Source organism: Neoarius graeffei, chromosome 3 (genome assembly GCF_027579695.1).
Source record: "Neoarius graeffei isolate fNeoGra1 chromosome 3, fNeoGra1.pri, whole genome shotgun sequence".
Classification (NCBI taxonomy): Eukaryota; Metazoa; Chordata; class Actinopteri; order Siluriformes; family Ariidae; genus Neoarius; species Neoarius graeffei.
In genome coordinates this window covers 15,381,247-15,402,843 of record NC_083571.1, presented here as the reverse complement: position 1 = coordinate 15,402,843, position 21,597 = coordinate 15,381,247, and the positions used below count along the sequence as shown (strand labels likewise).

At 39.1% G+C, this 21,597-nt stretch overlaps 1 protein-coding gene across 4 annotated transcripts in view; it reads left to right on the top strand.

The window, feature by feature from the left end:
• The window catches only part of tbc1d32 (TBC1 domain family, member 32), a 194,471-nt gene that overhangs the window by 12,043 nt on the left and 160,831 nt on the right, over positions 1-21,597 (top strand). For all 4 annotated transcript variants that reach the window (XM_060916426.1, XM_060916427.1, XM_060916430.1 and 1 more), the window contains 10 exons: positions 324-395; positions 528-653; positions 7,884-7,962; positions 8,036-8,139; positions 8,223-8,284; positions 8,373-8,523; positions 9,273-9,332; positions 11,458-11,560; positions 18,740-18,877; positions 20,012-20,101. In XM_060916426.1, coding sequence (XP_060772409.1) covers positions 324-395; positions 528-653; positions 7,884-7,962; positions 8,036-8,139; positions 8,223-8,284; positions 8,373-8,523; positions 9,273-9,332; positions 11,458-11,560; positions 18,740-18,877; positions 20,012-20,101 — 985 coding nt within the window. The remainder of the gene's footprint in view (positions 1-323; positions 396-527; positions 654-7,883; positions 7,963-8,035; positions 8,140-8,222; positions 8,285-8,372; positions 8,524-9,272; positions 9,333-11,457; positions 11,561-18,739; positions 18,878-20,011; positions 20,102-21,597) is intronic.

The following is a 21,597-nucleotide window of genomic DNA, read 5'->3' as shown; positions in this document are numbered from 1 at the left end:
CACACCATCCTGTGTAAACTCTAGAGACTGTTGTGTGTGAAAGCCCCAGGAGATCAGCAGTTTCTGAAATACTCAAACCACTCCATCTGGCTCAAGCCAACACCCATGCCACAGTGAAAGTCACATTCTGAGATAAACAATTTTTTTCCCATTCTGATGTTTGAATTGAACATGAACTGAAGCTCTTGATTTTTATCTGCATGATTTGATGCTGTCAAGGGATTGGCTGATTAGAGAACGGCAGAAAATAGCTGCAGGTGGATGTGTGTTCCTAATAAAGTGGCTGGTGAGTGTATAATGGATGTGGTTTATGTGTTGAGCAGAGCTATGGCTTCATCAAACAGGAGCAGCTCCAGGTCATTTCTGAGAAGCTCGACCCAAGCAGGCCAAAAGAGGTATATACATGTTTATTAATCTTTCTGTGTGCAGGTTTTTTTTTTCTTTTCTTTATTAATATCACTGATAGTGAGGCAGGACTTGGGTAAGTGTGTGTGTGTGTGTGTGTGTGTGTGTGTGTGTGTGTGTAGATACGCTGGGAAGCCTTGCAGCTGCTGTGCTGTGCTCCTCCTTCTGACGTGCTGAGCTGTGAGAGCTGGACAGGTCTACGCCGAAACCTCTCAGCTGCCCTCACTGACCCAGATCCCGACCTCAGTGTGAGAAAAATCAGCCTGTTTCGATTTTTGTTTCAATTCATGCACCTTCCAGGACAACAGTAAATAACACCTGTAACCACAACAACAACCTTTGACAATTATCAGTCGTCCCACTTTGACCAGCTGTTCTTCATTACTTTCTGAGGTTCTGGATAAACACTACAATTATTGACATCTTAACGATCTTTTGGCCATTGCAAAAGTAGAAAAGACTTTCAATATGTAAATTGTGTATGAATAATTACTCAAACTTCCACTGGGGAAAAAAAAAAAGAGTCGATTCCCGATTACTTAGTGTATCAGATCACGTGACACCGTTCCACAATTATCAACACCTTTGTCCACAATTATCGACACCATTCCACAATTATTGACATCCAGATGATTATTTATTTAAAAAAATCGATATGTGGTATTAACAAAACATAGTTTTTATTTAAAATTTGTTTTACATAGACTTATATTGAGTACAAAATATCTGTTGTATATATGGATGTCAGTGCTGACATAAACGAGGAAGTAATTCTAATGTTTGTAAACAAATTAACTGATAATGTTTAACCGGTGTCAGAAAATCTTTTTGTTCCACTTTCTACGCACCTTCTAAGTATTTTCGTAGATCACATTTTGTTAATCATTCGTTGTTGTTTTTTGTATTAATTTCTAGTTCTGTAATTTACCAATGAATGTCAACAGGCAGTTGACATTGAACCACATGAAAATCCAGGTCAAAGGTTGCTGATACGCTCCCGGGCTCACCCAACACTCAGGACTTCACTTCCCACAATCCCCCTCACACACCAGTCACTACCACATGCACTCCGTCAGCCAACCCAGAGCCACTTCCTAGGAGTGGCTCCCCCGAGTTCTAATCACCATCACCTGTACCTTTTTGTTTCCGTTTGTATTTATACCCCTTTATTTGTTTTGTTCATTGCACAGTATTACCTCTACATTTCGTGAGCCTACTGAGCGTTATCATTCTGATTGTATTCCTGTGTATGACCCTTTTTGCCTTCTGTTTTTTTCCCGTTTCACCTAGCCCTTGTGTTTGTTTGTTTGCTCGTTTCTCTTGCTTCCCGGTTTCTCGATCCTCGCCTGTCTTCTGATTACGATTTGCCTAGCCCTTGTGTTTAGATTCCCTGTGTTTTTTCTGATTCCCGGTTATTGGACTATTGCCCGTTTCCTGACCACGATTTGTCTAGCCCTCGTTACTGTTTTGGATCTCTTGGTATTGACCTGGCCTGGCTTTTGCACATTGTCTTTTTCTATTGTGCTTATTAAAACCTTGAGTTCATTCATAATCTGCAAGCGTCTGGTTTGTTACAGCCGCGTTACAGTCGCATGTCATTCCTCGAACCAAAATATAAAATGTCTACTGATATTGTAATATGTGGTAGATATTTACAAACTGAAGAAAAATTCTGAATGGAATAGAAAAATCTGAATATTTCAAGCATGTAATATTTTATATGCGAGGAATTTAATTCTGGTCTAATTTTATTTATTGCAATAGGATTCCAAATACTCTATAAGCATTCCATTCTGCTATGAATCAGAAAAAAATTATTATAAATCACAGCACTTTTATTTTTTTTAAAGTACTTCATCTACTTCAACAATGTTACACAAAGATTGATTCACAGCAGTCGTAAATGTCACTTAATTCCACAGGGTGTAGATAATGGTGGACACCGGTGAAAGTGATCACTATTATCGACACCTCACGTGACTTCTCAAACGCATGTTTAGATATAAAACGGCGACTGTCAAATGAAAGAGTAAGAAGCAAAGTAGGTTTCAACAAGGAGATCATGAAAGATCAGTGAATTTGATCAGTAAAAACATGTCCGTGATCTTTCCACCATGCTTACCTGCGATGATGACGTCCAGGATTTCCTCAAATTGCTGATCATGCTGAAAAAAATTCCATCTCTGGTAACGAGCTGCGTTATCAGACGACAAGATCGAAGGGCAGGGGGTGTTCCGGTTGATTGATTAACCAAGAACAACTGTTGGAACTGAAACTCACCTTTGTAAAATTTGTTTTTTATTGGTAAATCTGGAAAGGTGTCGATAATTATGGACTGTCGATAATTGTAGCCACCATTCTAGTGCCATGCATGTTGGTCAGGGTCGAATAGCCAGTCTACATACAGTATGTGGTTTTCCCCACAGAATCAGGCTACTTTCTAGTTGCCGGTGTAGCCAACACCACTGTAGGATCTACAATTGTACAACTGTAGGTATGTACAGGTATGTACAATTGAGGCAAACTATGTGTTTTAATATGTGCTTTTATAAACATATTTGAAATGTCACAGGGATCACAATCAAGAGCAATTAAAAAAAAAAACTGGACTGCATTTCCACAGAGAAAATGCAAAGTGTGCTTGCTCAGCTATTGAAGAGGGGTGTGATTGACAGAGAGTGTGTTTGGCATGGTTTCAGTGGCTGAGTTTGCAGCGCAATTGTGATGATTAGCAAACTATTAACATCTAGCATTCTAAGTGCTAACATGCCAATGCTAACATTCTGATTGCTAGCATTCTAACAGCTGGCATGCTAATATGCTAAGTATAGTTTAATGACACATATTAAATATATTTTTCTGTGCAATCTCTTTTCATATTGCTTGGTTCACACATTGGCGTTTCAGCCTTGCGTATGTACGGCATATCAGGATATGTGGCAGAAAGAAAGGAATGTCATAGCATCGCCAGCTTACGTAGTTAATACCCTAGGATACGTAACATGATCTCCTTGTACGCCTGGGTGCGGCGTATTTTTTAAGTCCGCAAGTAAAAATCCGTAGCACATACGTAGCAGCTTTGATATGTCACACATACGTCACGTGTACCCCGTAAAAACGAAAGCTACGCAGCAGTGACGCAACGGGAGCGTTACTCGAACACCTGTTACGCTGTGCGAACGCTTTAGTTGACGTGTCTGATGAAGGTGGCTCTGGGGCTGGCTGGGTGGATGTGGCTGATATCGTCCCTCTTCCCTTGCCCTTCTTGGGTCCTGACTTCTTTACTGGCATGATGCTTTCTTGACTGTGATGAGTGACAAAGAACGCAGTGTGGGGCCCCCTTTTATACCCACCTGCGAACACCACAGGTATGCAGGAGCAATGTCACACATAAGAACGAAATGCCACACCAACAAAATGCTTACGCCACAGTAACGCATCATATGCCAAACATACAGTATGCCATAACTTTACGTCCCTTGAACCCCATACAAAGCCCAGATATGCCACATTCAGGGATGAGAATTTTCCGCCGATCGGTGGATTTCCGACTTTTTCAGACCAAAATGATCGTTTTTGAGATCGATGTAAATCCGTTGAGAAACTTTCGGGGGGGGGGTATGATTAACGATCTGTGGTCACCTTATAACGCAGACATCCCAAGTCTCCCAGAACTTCCGGGAGTCTCCTGCATATTGATAGAAGCGAGCAAGAGCGTGCGCGCGCAACATTAAGGTCTGCATCACGCATCAGAATGTGCGCGCGCGAGGGAGACTGTGTGCAGTGTTGCCAGATATTGCTGACGTTTTCCATCCCAAAATATGTTCAAAACCCGCCAAAATGCACTTAAAACCACCCAATGTGGCAACACTGCCTGTGTGCCTGTTCATGTAGCGCATGCCAGACAAAGAGCATCCTGATTGGGTTACTCAGCAAAATAAGCCAATCAGCTTTCAGTGTGGGCGGGCTTTTATCCCTTTTCTCGAGGACCGAAGTTTTTAGTTGAGTCAGTGCAGCCAACAGGACCGGCATAGCAGAGAGAGAGCGCGCGCCCCAAAAAACCAAAGTACAAACCCCACTTCACCTCAGATTACACAAAAGAATCTCCCTGTCTAATAAGGGTAGAAAATAATGACAGTTTCGCGCGATGTACTGTTTGCAGCAGTGGTTTCAGCATTGCCCATGGTGGCTTAAATGATTGTAAAGGACATGTTGAGGTGAGGAGTGTCATTTCATGTGCATTATATTTAGGTCAACAACAGGCTGTCATGAAAAGACCAAACTTATTGAAGATTTCCGTAAAGTAACAATGTATGAATATACATCATATATATCAAATACACGTCATATACAAGTGTGTATCTTTTTATAAATGAGGTTAGCTTGTCTAATGTAGCATGTTGGGGAGAATCATAGTATCATATGCTATATTTCTGATAAAATTTTAGGTATGATACCGTGTATAACTCTCCTACTTATTGCTCATTTCATGGGGGGGAATTGCTGGCATGTGCCACGCGGGAGCGTCTGCCCACATTTTTTTAGGCTGAGATGAACTTATAGTTTTTGATTTAAAAAAATTTTTCCAATTTGTAATGCCCATTGTACATGCCTGTTCTTTAACTCAAAATCACCATCTCGATCTTCAAATTGACCATATGGTATATGCATTACATTACACAACATCCTATCCAGATAAAACCTAGTTAGTACACACAACAGTTGAAAGGGAAGTGATGAGTGATGTTGAATGTTGCCTGCTTAATATGCAAGACCTCCTGCTACCATGATAACATCAGAAGAAAGCTTAAGAGAATTATATGACAGAACTTTTTTCTGGTTTGCACTTCATTTTAAAGGATTAGAGTATTCAAAGACATGAATAGCAAAAATGCAGAAATATAATACTGTAGAGCTCGTTTATATTAAAAGGTGCATTGATTTTTTGAAATCATCAAATGTGAATTGATTAAAAACAAGTCTCTTGTACCATATTAATCATTTTCACCTGGTAGTCCACCAAGAAGGGGAATTTATTTCCAAATACATTGCAACTTTTTGCTGATAAAATTAATGGTTTTGGGGTAAAAAAAAAAAAAGCCAAAAATCATTAGCGCCTGGAACCCCTGGGCCCCGCCCCCCGGGCCATGGGCCCCGCCCCCCTGGGCCATGGGCCCCGCCCTGGTTTTTTCAGACTTTTTAAATATTTTCCATTCTCATCCCTGCACATTAATGCCACACATTCGCCGTGTACATCACAGGACTTCAATTTTGGACAAAATATGCCTCATTTCTTGGCATTTGACCCACACGTTGCTTATGTGGCAAGATACAAGACAAGACTTGTTGTGTCAACAAGCATGGGGGGGGTGTAACTAGGAATTTAATGGCATTAAATTGGGTGTATAAATGTGCTCCATATGTTTTACGTACTGAACATATGGAATGAGAGTCTTTATGAAATAACTTTATTTATTAACACCAGTCAAAACTGTGGACACATCTGCTCATAGAAGATGTTTTTTTTTTTTTTACTAATTTAAAATATTAATAAAGACTTAAACACTATAAAATAACACAGATGGAATTATTCAGTAATCAGTGTTCAGTCAAAACTGTTAATAACAGCGGACATTTCAATTTCTCTAATACACAAAGCTCCTCCTTTGACTAAGTTATAAATGTTAAAATAAAACTACTTGTTTATTAAGTCAAAAGTTTGTACACCCCATACTCTACTCAGTCATAGGTTTTTATGTATTTTGTATTTTCTACATTGTAGAACAATACTGAAGACATCAAAATGATAAAATAACACATGGAACATATATGGAATTATGTAGTAAACAAAAAAGTGTGAACAACAAAAAGTTTCATATTTTATGTTCTTCAAAGTATCCAGCGTTTGCCTTGATGACGCTTTGCACACTATTGGCATATTCTTAACCAGCTTCATGAGGTAGTCACCTGGAATGCTTTTCAGTTCACAAGTGCGTCTCGTCAAAAGTTAATGAGTGGATTAATTTCTTCCCTTCTTAATGCATTTGAGATCAAATAGTAAATAATACAAATACAGTAAATAGCCCGATTCCACAACTGTACTAATCCATATTACGTCAAGAACCGCTCAAATAAAGAGAAACAATCATTACTTCATTACTTGAAGACATGAAGAGTTGTCTTTTAATTAATAAAAATAAAGAAAACACATTGAACTGGAACATGTGTCCAAAATTTTGACTGGTACTGTAAGGTAATATTTAAATATAAATATAAAATTTCATATCATAATTTTAAATCAAGTTTCAAAGCCGGCGGCATGGTGGTGTAGTGGTTAGCGCTGTCGCCTCACAGCAAGAAAGTCCGGGTTCGAGCCCCGTGGCCGACGAGGGCCTTTCTGTGCAAAGTTTGCATGTTCTCCCCGTGTCCGCGTGGGTTTCCTCCGGGTGCTCTGGTTTCCCCCACAGACATGCAGGTTAGGTTAACTGGTGACTCTAAGTTGACCGTAGGTGTGAATGTGAGTGTGAATGGTTGTCTATGTGTCAGCCCTGTGATGACCTGGCGACTTGTCCAGGGTGTACCCTGCCTTTCGCCCGTGGTCAGCTGGGATAGGCTCCAGCTTGCCGGCGACCCTGTATAAAGCAGCTAGAGATAATGAGATGAGATGAGTTTCAGAGCCTTTATAAAATGTTTTGAGGATGATATTAGAAATTAAATTCATACAGCCATCAATAGGTTTTTAAGAAGTCCGCCTAAGCAGAAATGATTTTGTCGGACATTTTGTATGAAGTTTTTATTTATCGAATTTACAAAAAATAAAAATGCCCAGAACAATGTGGCTGGTGGTGCCCCTAAGGCAGGCCCTAGAAGCTGAAGGGCATTACATGGTATATGAGCTGATATCCTAGCAGTAGAGTAGCCAATCAGAGTACGCAATTGCTCATATCCAGTGAATGTTGATAGAAAAAAAAATATATCATGTTTTTTTTTTTTTTTTTCAGTCCAAACTTTTCTGGTATCTCTGTTGCTTAAATTTGCATTTTTCTTCATTTCCGAGCTCTTTCACAGCTCAGCACAGCTGTATCATTTTGACCATTTCATGTCAGCTTTTAAATTGCAATACACACTCATTCAAATGACTTTTTTTTATTTTATCCATTTTGCAACCTCAGAAGCAGTTTCCATAATGAGCGACATACTTCATAAAGTTCACATTCGTCTTAGCACTTTTTGCAGCCTCCTCCAGCTTGCCTGTGCAGTTCCTCTTGTACTAATATTTGGCAAAATGATTTGTCCATGGAGCCTTTTGCGGTCTCTGAGATGTGGAAAATATGTTAGTCTTTGGTTTTATCGCTTATTAAAAAAACATTAACAATAAAAAAAACCCTATTCTCACTTTTTCCACTTCTGACCCCATTGTGTGATGATCCTTTTCATTCAGCATTTATTAACATATTTATTTTGTTGTTTTTGTACAGGATAAAGTGTTGCGCTTCTTTGCGAAAACGTTTTCTACCTCTCCTCTGAATGTAACGAGGGAAATCTACACCAGCTTGGGTAATAACTGTGTGAATTTGTGTACTAGATGGACAGATGTGGTTCTTGTTCGTATATCTGTTTTGTTTTGTAGTGAAAAGTCTGGAGAGTGACTTCCTGTATCACAAGCTGAGTTTCCCATCTGAGTCAGCACTCGTGGATGTTAACAGGCCGGATATCACTCGGCTCCTCAAGCAAGTGTGTGGCTTCTTACAGTATTTGGGTATAGATTAACTGGACCGCAGCATTTAATCCTCCTTTTTGATTTCTTGTTCACCCAGATGCACTTAATGAATGACTTTCAGAAAGAAGTGACCACATTTTGGATCCGGCATCCTGAGAAGTGAGCCATAGCTTTTACACAACAAACATACACATTTACTGAGATTTCTCCAGCAGGTGTTTAAGAAATGTTTTTTTCTATCCTGTAGGTACATGGAGGAAATTATAGAAAGCACGCTCGCTCTTCTTTCTCTACATCCTGAACATGGCAGTTCTGCTCATGGCTCAGAGAAAGTTCTAGAACCAGTCCACTTCCTGTCTCTGTTGGATATCAAAGCCCATTGGTTCAAGAGGTGGATGGTGAGCTGCGTGCATCGGCCGACTGTAACCATCGTGTCTAAGTTACTTTCGATAGAAGTGTAACCTTAACAATTAATCATTCACTTGTTGTTTCTGTCTACATGGAAAATCAGAATTAAAAAAAAAAAAATCACATTTGCATAAAACATTAGCATATTTAAAAGTGATTTAAAAAAAAATCTCAGCTACATTTTTGTAATCTCTTATTCTCACACATCTTTCATACTTATTTTCATAGTTAGGATTTATTCTTCAAATTATTGGGATGAAAATTAGATATATTAGAAATTATTTCTTTACTTATATATTCATTCATTCTTTAATTCATTCATCGTTACTTTCGACTGGTCACCTATCAGGGAACATGTGTGCAATGTGTGAATACACCCTGAATGGAACAGCAGCTCATCACGGCACCATTCACACACATGTTCACACCTAAGGATGATTAAGCCAACAATTAAACAAGAAAACCGGAGAACCTAGGAACCCCTACCTGAGCTCAGGATTGACTCAGGAACCCTGGAGCTCTGAGCAGGCAGTGCTACCATGCCAGTTATTTATTTTTACATTATTGTTATAAAATCTAAATGTGAAAAAGATTGGCTCCTGGGTCAGTGAAGTGTCCATTACTGAGTAAAGAACAGAACATAAAGGTTAATAATCAATTATTCCGAAACAGATGCTTCTTTCTGAGAAGCGTCATAACACTGTAACTATTTACCTTCCTGATTATTGTTTACCTCCAGCATGGCTACTACAGCAGGACGGTGGTCTTAAAGCTTCTTGAGCGGAAATACAAGCCAGTGGTGAGTTTGACAGAGGGTCAGTGTTGTTAAAGTCTTTGTCGTGGTTTATAGTTTACAATTATTCACCGAAGGTGAAGTGAATATCGGTGAATAAGAGCCGAGACGAAGTCGAGGTTATTATTCACCAATATTCACTGAGCCTGAGGCAGATAATTATTTTAGTCTAAACACACAGGTGATTATTTAAAAAAATATATTTATTTCAAACTTCAAAAGCAGTATGCAAATGTAATAACGGTGTGGTGCAGACTTGTGTCACTTATCTATACAGACTCACATAAAATGCTTTGTTTTGAAACAGATAAAATAAATCACAATTCCACCTTACCTTTGAATAGTTTTAGACCAAACTTCGTAGCATCTTTAGTGCTTTTAGGGGCAGCATTTTCTTTCATCATTTGTAATTCTTCCTCTCTTACGGTGACAAAGCGATCGGCTGCCATTTTGCCAAGTCACTCGAGGTGATTATCGAGAACTAGTCCAAATTTCTCGACTATTCAGCACGCACGATTTTCTATGATCACCTGCGTATTTATACTAATAACATTGATTCATTTAGCTCTCATTTTCATTAAACATTTTTGTGTACACAATGTTTTATGATTTCTTCTGTTTTTATTTCCTTTTTCTTATTTTTTTTTAATTTGATAAGCTATTTTGATTTACTCATACTGGTTTTGTGTTTCTTAAGGTTTTTTGTATGGAATGGAATAATTGGGGATGTGCTTATATTTAACAGTTATCCCACTCAATCTCGTCGTACATGAGCTGATAGCTGACTATAAGCCATGTACGACGAGATTGAGTGGAATAACTGTTTTATTTGTTCCACATTCACTGGATTTTGAGAAACAGAGCATTTTTATTTTTTGTAAATTCGATCAATAAAAACTTTATACAAAACATCCGACAAAATAATTTCCGCTTAGAATGTAAATAAACTGGCGAAATGACAGGAGCAATTTGTGAAAAATGCGATAATAATAATTCTTGAAAAATAAAAAAATGATATGTTCTTACCATCAAATACTTTCATTCCGTATTTTGTTCTTTTTTTTGCATTTTTTTCGGGTTTTGTTTTAGAGTTTCTATTTCATCCTCGATTGGTTCAGCAACATGCTCTGCCATTTTGTTTTTCTCTACTCACAGTATATGATCTGATAGCCTAGTAGTAGAGTAGCTAATCAGAGCATGTGATTGCTCATATCCAGTGAATGTGGATGTAATAAAAGGCAATAATCAACAAAGATGCAGTGAAATGGTCCAACATGAAGCAGAGTCACCGTTAACACCCTGAAGTTCAGCCTGAAGTTCCTTCTTTAAATACTCTATAAAACATATCCACATTGAAAATCTCACTGTCAACAATACACATTAAAAAAAATCCATTTACATGGTGCATCCTCCATATAAGCCCTTGCAGTTGATTATCACCCCCTAGTGCACTGCAGTATGTTTAGTGGTTGTTCAAATGCAGATCCCACAATTTGTTTAGTAAGATGCACTGTATGGCCATCACACCTACATCTGGTTCGTGCCCAAACTGTTTCCAAAAGCTGAGCTCCATGAACACATGGTTTACCAAAGTTGGAGTGAAGAACTCGAGTGGCTTGAACAGAACCCTGACCTCAACCCCACTGAACACCTTTGGGATGGACTGGAGCATTGACTGCACCCCATGTTTCCACACTAAAGCTCACTAACGCTCTTGTGGCCGAATGATCACAAATCCCCGCAACCACACTCCAAAATCCAGTGGAAAGCCTTCCCAGAAGAGAAGAGTGGCGCTTATTATAACAGCAAAAGGAGAATAAATCTGGAACGGGATGTTCAACAAGGACATACGAGTGTTATAGTCAGGTGTCCACAAACATCTGCCGTCCTCCGATAGGCCACCTAGTGTCACATGATCTGGTTTGAACAGAGCCATGAGTAACATAAGCACAACATTCCCACATACACGATGCATGTAATAAATACATAACTACATAACTGACTGAATAAAAATGAATATTTTAATTGTTTCTGTATTATCATGGACTTCTCAAGGGGTTAGAGTATTTTGCTGGGAAAGGGACTTGAACTGTATTTCCTGGAGGTTACGAATGCTCTGTTTTCCTTTCAGATTGTTACGGCTCTTCAGCAGTGCATTCATTATTTGGAGTCCTGTGATGCCATCAGAGAGGGAACCTTGGAGATCACGCATTCTATGGAGCATCAGCAGATTGGTATGTGCGTAAAATGTACTTCAGTAATACATTTTAGGAGTTTGTTCATTGACAGGAGCTAAAGATTTATATGCAGAGCATAAATATCGAGTGTCTGGAGAATGGCTATCAAGGAGAGCAGCTAATGTTTCATCCAATCATGGAGTTTAGATCCCAAAAAGAGAACATAAATGAACCTGACTTTAACATAAATAAATAAATTGCTTTATTAGCATTTCCCTCCTTATATGATGACTGATTGTTCAAAATAGCATCACATCTATGATTTTTTTAAACAATTAGATATACTGTACATGATCCAGTTTTGGTGAGTGAACATAATACTTTTGGTTTTGGAGTTGTGAAACAACTAAATCACTGGAAAGTAAGGACACTGAGCGTAAACTAGCTAAATGGCTACTTAGCTGTAGCCATTTAGCTAGTTTACGCTCAGTGTTTATCTAGCTTGAACATAGATAGCTGATGAGGCTCTTGTATGAACAATGTGAAGATGGGCTGATGGGAGAAACGAGATATAAATGTTAGAAAGATCAACATTTCCCTCAGACGTCTTTTCCTCCCAAAACCAAGTATAAATTAGCAGCATGATTTGAAGTGCTAATTAGCACCAGTTTCTCACTGGTGACTTTGACACTGTTATAGAATACTGAATGTTTTCTTATCATTTCCTTCTCGTACATCACTATCTTTATTTGCCTTCTGCCTTGTGCTGAATAAGCAATCCAGCTCTAAAGTCCCGGTTAACGGCCAACGTTTGCTTTGTGTCCCTGTACGTGCAGTTCCTGCCTGATCCTGTGAGGCTCAGTGCCACTCTATCATGTTCCCATAGATAACACAGAGGCCACGTGAGTTCACATGGCTGTTCCACACAGTCTAGTTTGTATTTTTCCACAGACTGTATGTAGTTTGGATTTTTTTGGGGGGGTCGTAGAATTTATATTCAAATAAAACTGTAATTTCTTTCCATTAGAAAAACATACGAGTCAGATTGGAACCGATGGATGCTTTCAGAAATCCATTTTGCACTTCTTTGGTGAAACACCGAAACCGGAAATTGCACAAGCAGAGCCATGTCGACTAATTTGATATCTTGAAGCGGGGAGGTGTGTTGATTGTGGAAACATTGCTTACGTTGACTCTGCAGCTGCTGCGTGATGAAACCTTGGTCTTGGCCTTGGTTTAGAACTGCATGACCCAAAAAGTGCTTTGCAGCAACATAGTGGATTTCTGTATAGCTCTGTTTATTTATAAAAGCCTGTTTAAAGTGCTACTAAAGGTTAAACAGCTGACAGTGGTTTATTGTTTACGTAGTAAATTCACATTACATCTAAGCACTGTTGAATTCTTGATTCTGATTGGTCAGAAGGTGTTGATTCATTTTCTATAACAGCTGTGCTGTCAAGTCAAATCACAGGCTTATATTAGTGTACTTGTTCTTATATATGATCTGGCCAAAAGTACTGTAATGTGAACATCTGATGACCAATCACACCCGTGTGTGCTTTTTGAACATCCAGTTCCAGGTTTTCTGCTATAATGGGAAGCCATGGCCTAATGGTTAGAGAAGTAGCTTTGCGACCAAAAGGTTGTTGGTTCGATTCCCTGGACCAGCAGGAATGCCTGACGTGTCCTTGAGCAAGGGATCTAACCCCCAACTGCTCCCCAGGGTACTCTGGGTATGTTGTATGTTGCTCTGGATAAGAGCGACTGCTAAATGCCTGTAATGTAATAACCCCCTCTCTTCGAGGCTTTCCACTAGATTTTGGGGTGTGGCTGTGGGGATTTGTGATCATTCAGCCACAAGAGCTTGAGTGAGTCAGTCTGCATTCCAGTTCATCCCAAAAGTGTTCAGTGTGGTTGAGTTCAGTCAGGGCTCTGCATAGGACACTCAAGTTCTTCCAATCCAGCATTAACACACCAGGTCTTCATGGAGCTTTGTGCACAGGATCATTGTCGTGCTGGAACAGGTTCATGCCTCTTAGTTCCAGTGAAGGGAAACTGTAAAGCTACAGCATGCAAAGACATTCTATACAACTGTGTGTTTGAAATTTTCTGGCAACACTTTGGGGAAGAACCACATACACATACGTATGGGTGTGTAGGTCAGGTGTCCATATACTTTTGACCATAGTGTGTACATTATCGTTTCTATCATAACAATTTTAGACAGGACCTTATACCTTGTATGGCAGATGTTGTGTAATTGTTGCTATAGGTTGTTGCTATTTGTTGTGAGGAGATGTTTGTGTAAAATTTTTTGGAAGAGTCTTCAGTGTCTGTGCTTTACAGTTAGATGTTAAGCAACTAACTTTAAGTTTTTTACCATGGGACATCTTGGGTAAGATGACAAGTTTCAGAGAAAAAAGAGAGAAGCAGGCTAGGGAAGGTTCAAGGCAAGCTTGTAGTACTCGAGTCCAGGACTCGGACTCGAATCCAACTCGTGCTCTAATTTTAAGGACTCGTGACTTGACTTGGACTTGAGCACTGATGACTTGGACTCATGCATTAACTGCATTAGGACTCGTAAATTGGAGACGAGGACTCTGATTTTTTCTTTATTTTTTTGTAACATGCCATAATAATTTGGCATAAGATATTTATTAATTATTTTTGTAGTAATTTCGTGCAAGAGTATCACACCTGCGCACCTTGGCATGTGCATCAGATAGACTCTCGGGTGCACTCCGGACAGCGCACACACCAAGTGGACTCTCGCGCGCGCACCGTAAATGACTCACACCTCCACAGAATTAAGGCGCAATCAGTGTGCCTATATAAAAACTGTGAAAACACACTTACTTTGCAAAGTATTGAGTTGCGTTGCTGACACATTACTAAGCCTTATTTCCTTGTTTAGTTTCCTGGTCCCTGATTTCCTGTTTCTCGTCTTTAAGTCTGCCAAGTCTATGATAGCCTGTTTGTGCCTCGCTCAACCTATTGCCTCTTTCACCGTTTTACGAGTTTGCCTGCTGTTCTGGATTGTTTACCTGTCTTCACTTGTATTAATAAACACACCTTCTGCACTTACATCCGTCTCCCAACCATCTCTGACGGGATACTTCACACTCCCTGACAAAGAGAATGCACATTCACCTGTTCATATAGCATGTTCAGGAGCAAACTAATGTTAATGGGACTCAAACAGCCACTGTCAAATGGTGCGGTTGGAGTCTTGTTCTCGGACTCGACTCGAAATGTTTTTTAATGACTTGGACTTGACTCGGACTTGAACACTGAGGACTTGAAACTGGACTTGGACTTGAGGTTTAGTGACTCGACTACAACACTGGTTCAAGGTTCAAGGTTTTTTTTATTATCCCTGGAGGGCAATTAGATGCACAGCCAGGAGTAAAAAACAAACATCAAACAAATAAATACAACAACAATAACAACACAAGTTATGATTTAAGAGTCATTTAAAAGACTAAGTGACAGTTTGAACCTGTTAGTTCTGTACCTTAGCAGACTGTATCTGCACCCTGACAGTAACAGCATAAACTCACACCACAGGGGATGACTCAGATCAGCCAAGATTGATCTGGCTTTTTTCAAAGATCTGACCTTATATAAGTAATTGAGGTCATTCAGGATGTTCCTGCAGTTTTGCTGTACACCTTCACAATATCCCGCAGGCAATTTTTCTGTTTAACAGAAAGTGACCCATGCCAGCAGATAAAAGAAAAAATAAGAACAGATTCAATAAAACATTTTCATAAAAACAGTGTCAACATTAAAACTGCAAAGCTTATGATAAAAGCACATACGCTGATGTGCTTTCTTACACACAGCGTCAACATGGGGCTCAAAGCACAGTTTGTTGTCGATCACTGCACTGAGATATTTGTACTGCTGCACCACTTGAACAGCCTGATTGTCCATCACAACAGGTGAGATGACAGTTGGATTTTTTCCTAAAATCAGTGCACATCTCCTTCATTTTTGTCATGTTGATGTTTAAAAATGATGATTTGCACCTGTCAGTAAAATCACTCACTACAAGACCGTGTTCAGTGTCATCACTGCTGAGGAGGGACACAATAACAGAATCATCTGCAGATTTGATTATGTGGAGCCCATCATGATGGCTTTGGCATTTGTGTATAAAACAAATAAAAGAGGGGAGAGGATGCAGCCCTGAGGGAGGAGAAAAGGACATCTGATAAAACGCCATTCACCCTTACCCATTGTGACCTCTATGTTAAAAAGTCCATCAGCCAGCAAATCAGGCTGATGATGTGAATGCTCTTCAACCTGTCTGCTAAAACATGGGGCTGGATGCAGTTAAAAGTAGAGGAAAAATCATTAAAAGTAGACGGACGAGGGACTTGGCTCCTTCCAGATGTTTAAAAACCATGTTTAAAAGCATCCATACCTCTGCCTGACCTACAGTATAAGCAAACTAGACAGGGTCAAAACTTATCCTGTACGGTGTCCAAGAATGTATTCTTCACTAGCTTCTCAAAGGTTTTCATGACTAAACAGGTGAGTGCCACTGGCCTGACGTCATTGAGTGTCTTTGGAGTTTTGCTCTTAGGCACAGGAACAATTATTAAGTTCTTCCAAAGACAAGGGACCTTATGCAGCTGTAAAGACAGCTGGAAAATAAAACAAAAGATGTCTGCCAGCTGCATGGCACAATTTTTCAGAACCCGACCTCTGATACCATCAGGGCTGTGACTTTTCCTGTCTTTGACACCACGGAAAAGTTTTAAGACTGTGGACTTATTAATAGACACATTATTATGTACAGGGTTAAGATCAACATTTTTAAAAGCAGAAAGCTCCTCATTAAAATCATACACATTAAAACGATTATAAAAAAAAAACATTAGTTCATTAGAAAGGTCCAAGTTGGATTTCCCGTTCAAGGAAATTGCACATGATTGTTTATTTTTTTTTTAAAAAGGGCATGTTATTTAGCCATGGTCACTTCATTGGTTCATGTCCTTGGTTTCTTTAAAGTCATTTTTAAACTTGCTTTATTTCTTAATTAACGTTATTCAATTACGTTTTCAGTTTTAGTAACTTTATATCGTGACTTGTATTGGCAACTAATTGCAATTAAATATTATACTTATCGGCCTATTAGTTTTTTAGCCATGTTGAATTTAGTTCGTTTAGTCCATGGCAGGCGCCACTTATCCGCGAGATCTTCACGAGACTTATGTGAGACTTCAAAACATGAAGTGTCAGCCAGGTGTCAAGTCAAGTTTATTTGTGTAGCTCTTTTAACAATAAACATTGTCGCAAAGCAGCTTTACAGAATTTGAACGACTTAAAACATGAGCTGATTTTATCCCTAATCTATCCCCAATGAGCAAGCCTGTGTCAGTGCTGCCATTTTGAAAACTGTTTTCCAAATGAAATATTACACAAAAACAAGTTAAAATGACTGTTACTGCCTACTTTTTTCAAACTTTCCTGATTGCTATCAAAACAAATAAAACTTCCGGCTACATCAGCTTTCAAAAGAGGGCGCACGCGTCTTTTGACAACGTTGGCAGATGTTGGTCACTTTGACTTCTGCTGTACGTTTTACTTCCGTCCTACGATGTCTCGCACAGGTCTCAACGAATCTCGTTTACGGCCATTGCTTTGACATATGGACTGATATATTACATAGTATATTTCAAACACTCATAACTTGCTATAGCAGTGATAAAATAGCTATCAAAAATGCATTCCTATATTTAATAAAATGAGAAATAGAATTTTGATAATAAAAAATTTGCCTTCAGTTCTCCTTTAAAATCTCTTTTCTTTTGAAATCGCTTCAAAGACAGAGTGAGTTGAGATACAAGTATGTGCCTTCTAATTTTGCTTGTATAACAACATCACCACAAATATTTATGATGGTGGTTTCCTCACTATAATCCCACTGAAATTCACTAATTCACTGTCATCCTCCCCATCTTTCCTTCCCGGTATCATAAAATTATGATGAATGTTGAGCTGAATTGACAAAGTCGCATGAATAATAATCTGATAAACCTGTTCAGACGAGGTTACATTGCCAGGTTTTGAATATGTATCACATTTCAGTACTACATGTGAAAGAATCCCAAATCTGAACTGAAATGTCAGATTCAGAGTGTTTATTTTTTTTTTGCTGTACACACAGCCATGCAAGTACCAAATCTGTATCACGTTTGAAGAAAAGGATCAGATTTGCCTGTAAATGTAACTATAAACAAGTGTTGCCAGGCAAAACAAACCTCACCCAGCAGCACTTATTTTATACATGTTGATAATGGTAATATCAATAATTGAGTTTGACATGTCATAGTCATTCAAGGTCAAAGGTCATGGCGGCAACTGAAAGCCCATATGGCACTTCTTATAAGTTGATAACGGTAAACATCTGGCTATCATGAACCATTTTAAAATTATCGCCCTTTGAAAACCCATGACCTTAAGTTTGACCTTTCAGGGTCACTCAAGGTCAAAGATCATGGTGCCAAATGAAAGCCCATATGGCAGTTCCTATAAATTGATAACGGTAAATTTCTGTCTACCATCAACCGTTTTCAAGTTACAGCTCTCTGAAAATCCATGACCTTGAGTTTGACCTTTCAAGGTCAGAGATCATGGTGCCAAATGAAAGGCCGTATGGGAGTTCCTATATACGCATAATAGTAAACATCTGTCTCTCGGCAACCATTTTTGAATTATAATGGAAAATGTTATTTCCAGTGTTTCCACCTTTCCAGTGACCTTGACCCAATTACCCCCAAAATTTAATCAGGTAATCTACAGACCATTGCCCACCTACCCTGAAAATTTGAAGCCAATTGGTACAACCGTCTGGACACTAGATTGTTAACAGAGAGACAAACAAACAAACAAACCGCACTGGTTACAGTACCTCACCTTGCTTACTCCGTCATAGGTGAGGTAATCAATGTGTTATTCTTAATAAATAATATGTTGTTTGGTTTGGCATATTGCTGTCATATAAGAAGAATAAACCACTTCAGGATGTACTGTTATTGGAAACTAATCAACTTTGGGGTCGTACTTAGGATTCGCACAGCACCTCATCGTTGAACGAGTGCATTAATGTCCGTGACTTGTCTTGCAGATGGAGCTGCTGTCACAGCTGTGCTGCTGTAGGGAAATTTAATAGAAAGACAGAAGTAAAATTAATGAGCTGTACTGTTCTGTGTCCTGTGTCTTCAGGCTCTGTTCAGAGAAGCTGTTACAGCGCTAAGGAGCTGGAGTACGCTCATTTCGTACACTCACTGTGTGTGCTTGGGAGGCTTCTGATGTACACCAATGGGAGAAAGCTTTTCCCCATTAAAGTGAGGAAGAGAAGAGGTCAGTATGGCATCACGCCATGGCTCAGTGGTTATGGCTTTGGCCAGAAGTTCAAACCCCAAATCTCAGTTGTATCCTGTCACTTTGGATGAATGACTAAGGGCCACACTGATAACTATAACTATACCTCTGCCTGAATTTAGTTCCAGTCTGGAGCAGAAACACTACAACTATAATCCCGACTATAATATCAGTTGGTCCTGACACTCCGGGAAATAAATGCATGCAACTTAGGAGTAGTCATGGAAGTTTTTTCCAAGGAGTCGCACATTATTCCGGATCATACTGCACAGCTTGGACTTCAAAACAACCCAGGCACATACTCCAGTGGTTGATTTAATATGGTTAGGTCATGGACTACGGAAATATAATAAAAAAGGGTACAAAATACGGAGTGGTTATGGATTTTAATACGGATGCTAATAATTTACGAATCAGTCACGGATGTTTCAGCATATTATAGATTGTTTACCGATTTCATACAGATGATGCAGCACAGGTAAAATATTAAGGAGCCTAAAATGATTAAATGTTTGGACTGCCGAAGTTCAGAATTAAAATATCTTACCTGCATTTATATGTTTACTTTATTAACTTACTATTGATATTTCACAGAAAATCACGTCCGTGAATAAAAGATCTGTGCTTTGTATTATATATATATTTTTCTGTGAATCTGTATTCCGTGACTTCATGATGCAACAAGGATGTACAAAAATCTTTGGGAAAAACAGCATGTGCTCAGACAACATCACATGTAAACAGTTACCTGCTTGGTCAGATGATTTATCTGGTCAGGTCCAGGCCTGGAAAAATCGCTCCAGAAGCAATCTCACCGATACGGATAAACCCAGGCCTGGGCTATAGGTATCATTGGTCTGGTGTGACCACCAAGCACATAAATAAATCAGTCCCCTGCAGTTTATAGTTATTGTTATAGTTGTAGTTATAGTTATCGGTATTGTGGGACCAGGCCTTAAATCTGAATGTAACCATTATGTCCTTCTACACCAGAATTTCCTTATAACTTAACACTTTATCTTAAGACTATCTTGAACATGCAGGATAGAAATATGTGAATGCTGAATATTTTAGTCAGACTTCATCTAATTTATCTTCTTTTATCTGCTCCAGATCCTGTGACTCTGAGTGACTTGGTGGTGATACTGATTAACATCATGTATCAGCACCCAAACACACATCACTCTGATTTGAATCACACAGGTGTGTCTTACTGAATCACGTCTCACCTCCTTAACCAGTTTAAATGAACTCCAGGGTGTGTGTATGTAGAGATAAGTATATCAGTTTGAGTTTATATTCTAGTCCTGTGAAATTATTAGCTCCACTGAAGAAGGTATTTTTATGGTCTTTTGTAAGTAATAAAATGAGTCTGGAGGACGCCTTCCTTGTCTGGCCCACACCCTGCTCATTTTGGTTTTTATGGCCATTTTATGTCCGTTCAATTTCATCAATACTGCTCACTGTCTTCCTCTGGAGTAAATCAATACTAGTCGTTAAGCTATGATTCATTAACCCTGCCTTGTGCTAATCTTTAATGAGCTGAATCAAAAACATCTTTGCGAGCTTGAGTAAAGGTGTATTGATTTCTAAAGTCTCCCTGGGTGTCTTAGTCTGGTCATGAACCCAAATCCAGGGTTGTCCATGTTCTGGACAAGTCAAGGTGTTGATTTCGCTGAAATGAAGAAGAGTTCGCCAGAGGTTGTGTGGTGGTGAATATTAACAGGAACGAATAGGAAAATATTGCTGCTGATTTTATTTTCTACTGTATATCTTCTTAATCAAGTAGAGCATAAGACAGACCAAGTTTGTTTTAAAGGCTGCGAGCGACCTGAACCAAGCCAGTGGTGCCAATACTTTTGTTTTTTGAACATGCAATATAGAGAAGCTTGAGTGCAACCTTTCGTAGCTGAATCTCAATTTGAGTTCTATTTTGTAAGAAGTACACTAAGTATAGTGTACAGAATCATTATGTTATATACTATGTAGGGAGCACACACAGTGGGCGTGTTCCAACCAGGGACAATGTTGTCTCAGGAGGGTGTCTCATATGACAGCAAGGCATCAAGTACCATTGGAAACTGAGCAAACTCTCATTTCATGTCTTCTGAGATGCCTTCAAACTGCCAATTGAAGGCATCGTCAGCATATCCTTGATGTTGCCTATTCTTCATGTGCAACCACGTGACAAAATAGTGTAATGTTTGTATCTGCCACCATGTTGGATGATATACAAATCCAGAATGCCGTCTCGTGCGAACAATAACTGTGATGCATCTCCAACTTTCTCGAAATATTATGATTCTCTGGAGTGGTCTGCCAAGTCAAGATTCAGAAGAAAAGTTGAAATTTGTGGCTTTGACCTGTATATGTTAAAGCCGTCTGATTATACAGAGGATTTAGCCTCATTACCAAAGATTGATTACCAGCGTGAACTATCTCATTCTACAAAAAAAAAGTGCATAAGTAAAATGAAGTTACTGGATTACTGGAACAGCATTGCTAAATCTCACCTGGCAAAGTTGACCAACATTGTTCTCCTTGTGTATCCAAACTCGCTCAGTTTTGCGCTGTTTCTAATCTGGCTTTCTTGGCAGATCTTTAATTTATCCTGTTGCTTCTTGATACTGCGAGATGAGTTTTCATCAACTTATCGTGTCCTAACTTGAGTGTTGGCTCCCAATCTGGATTTGTTTTAT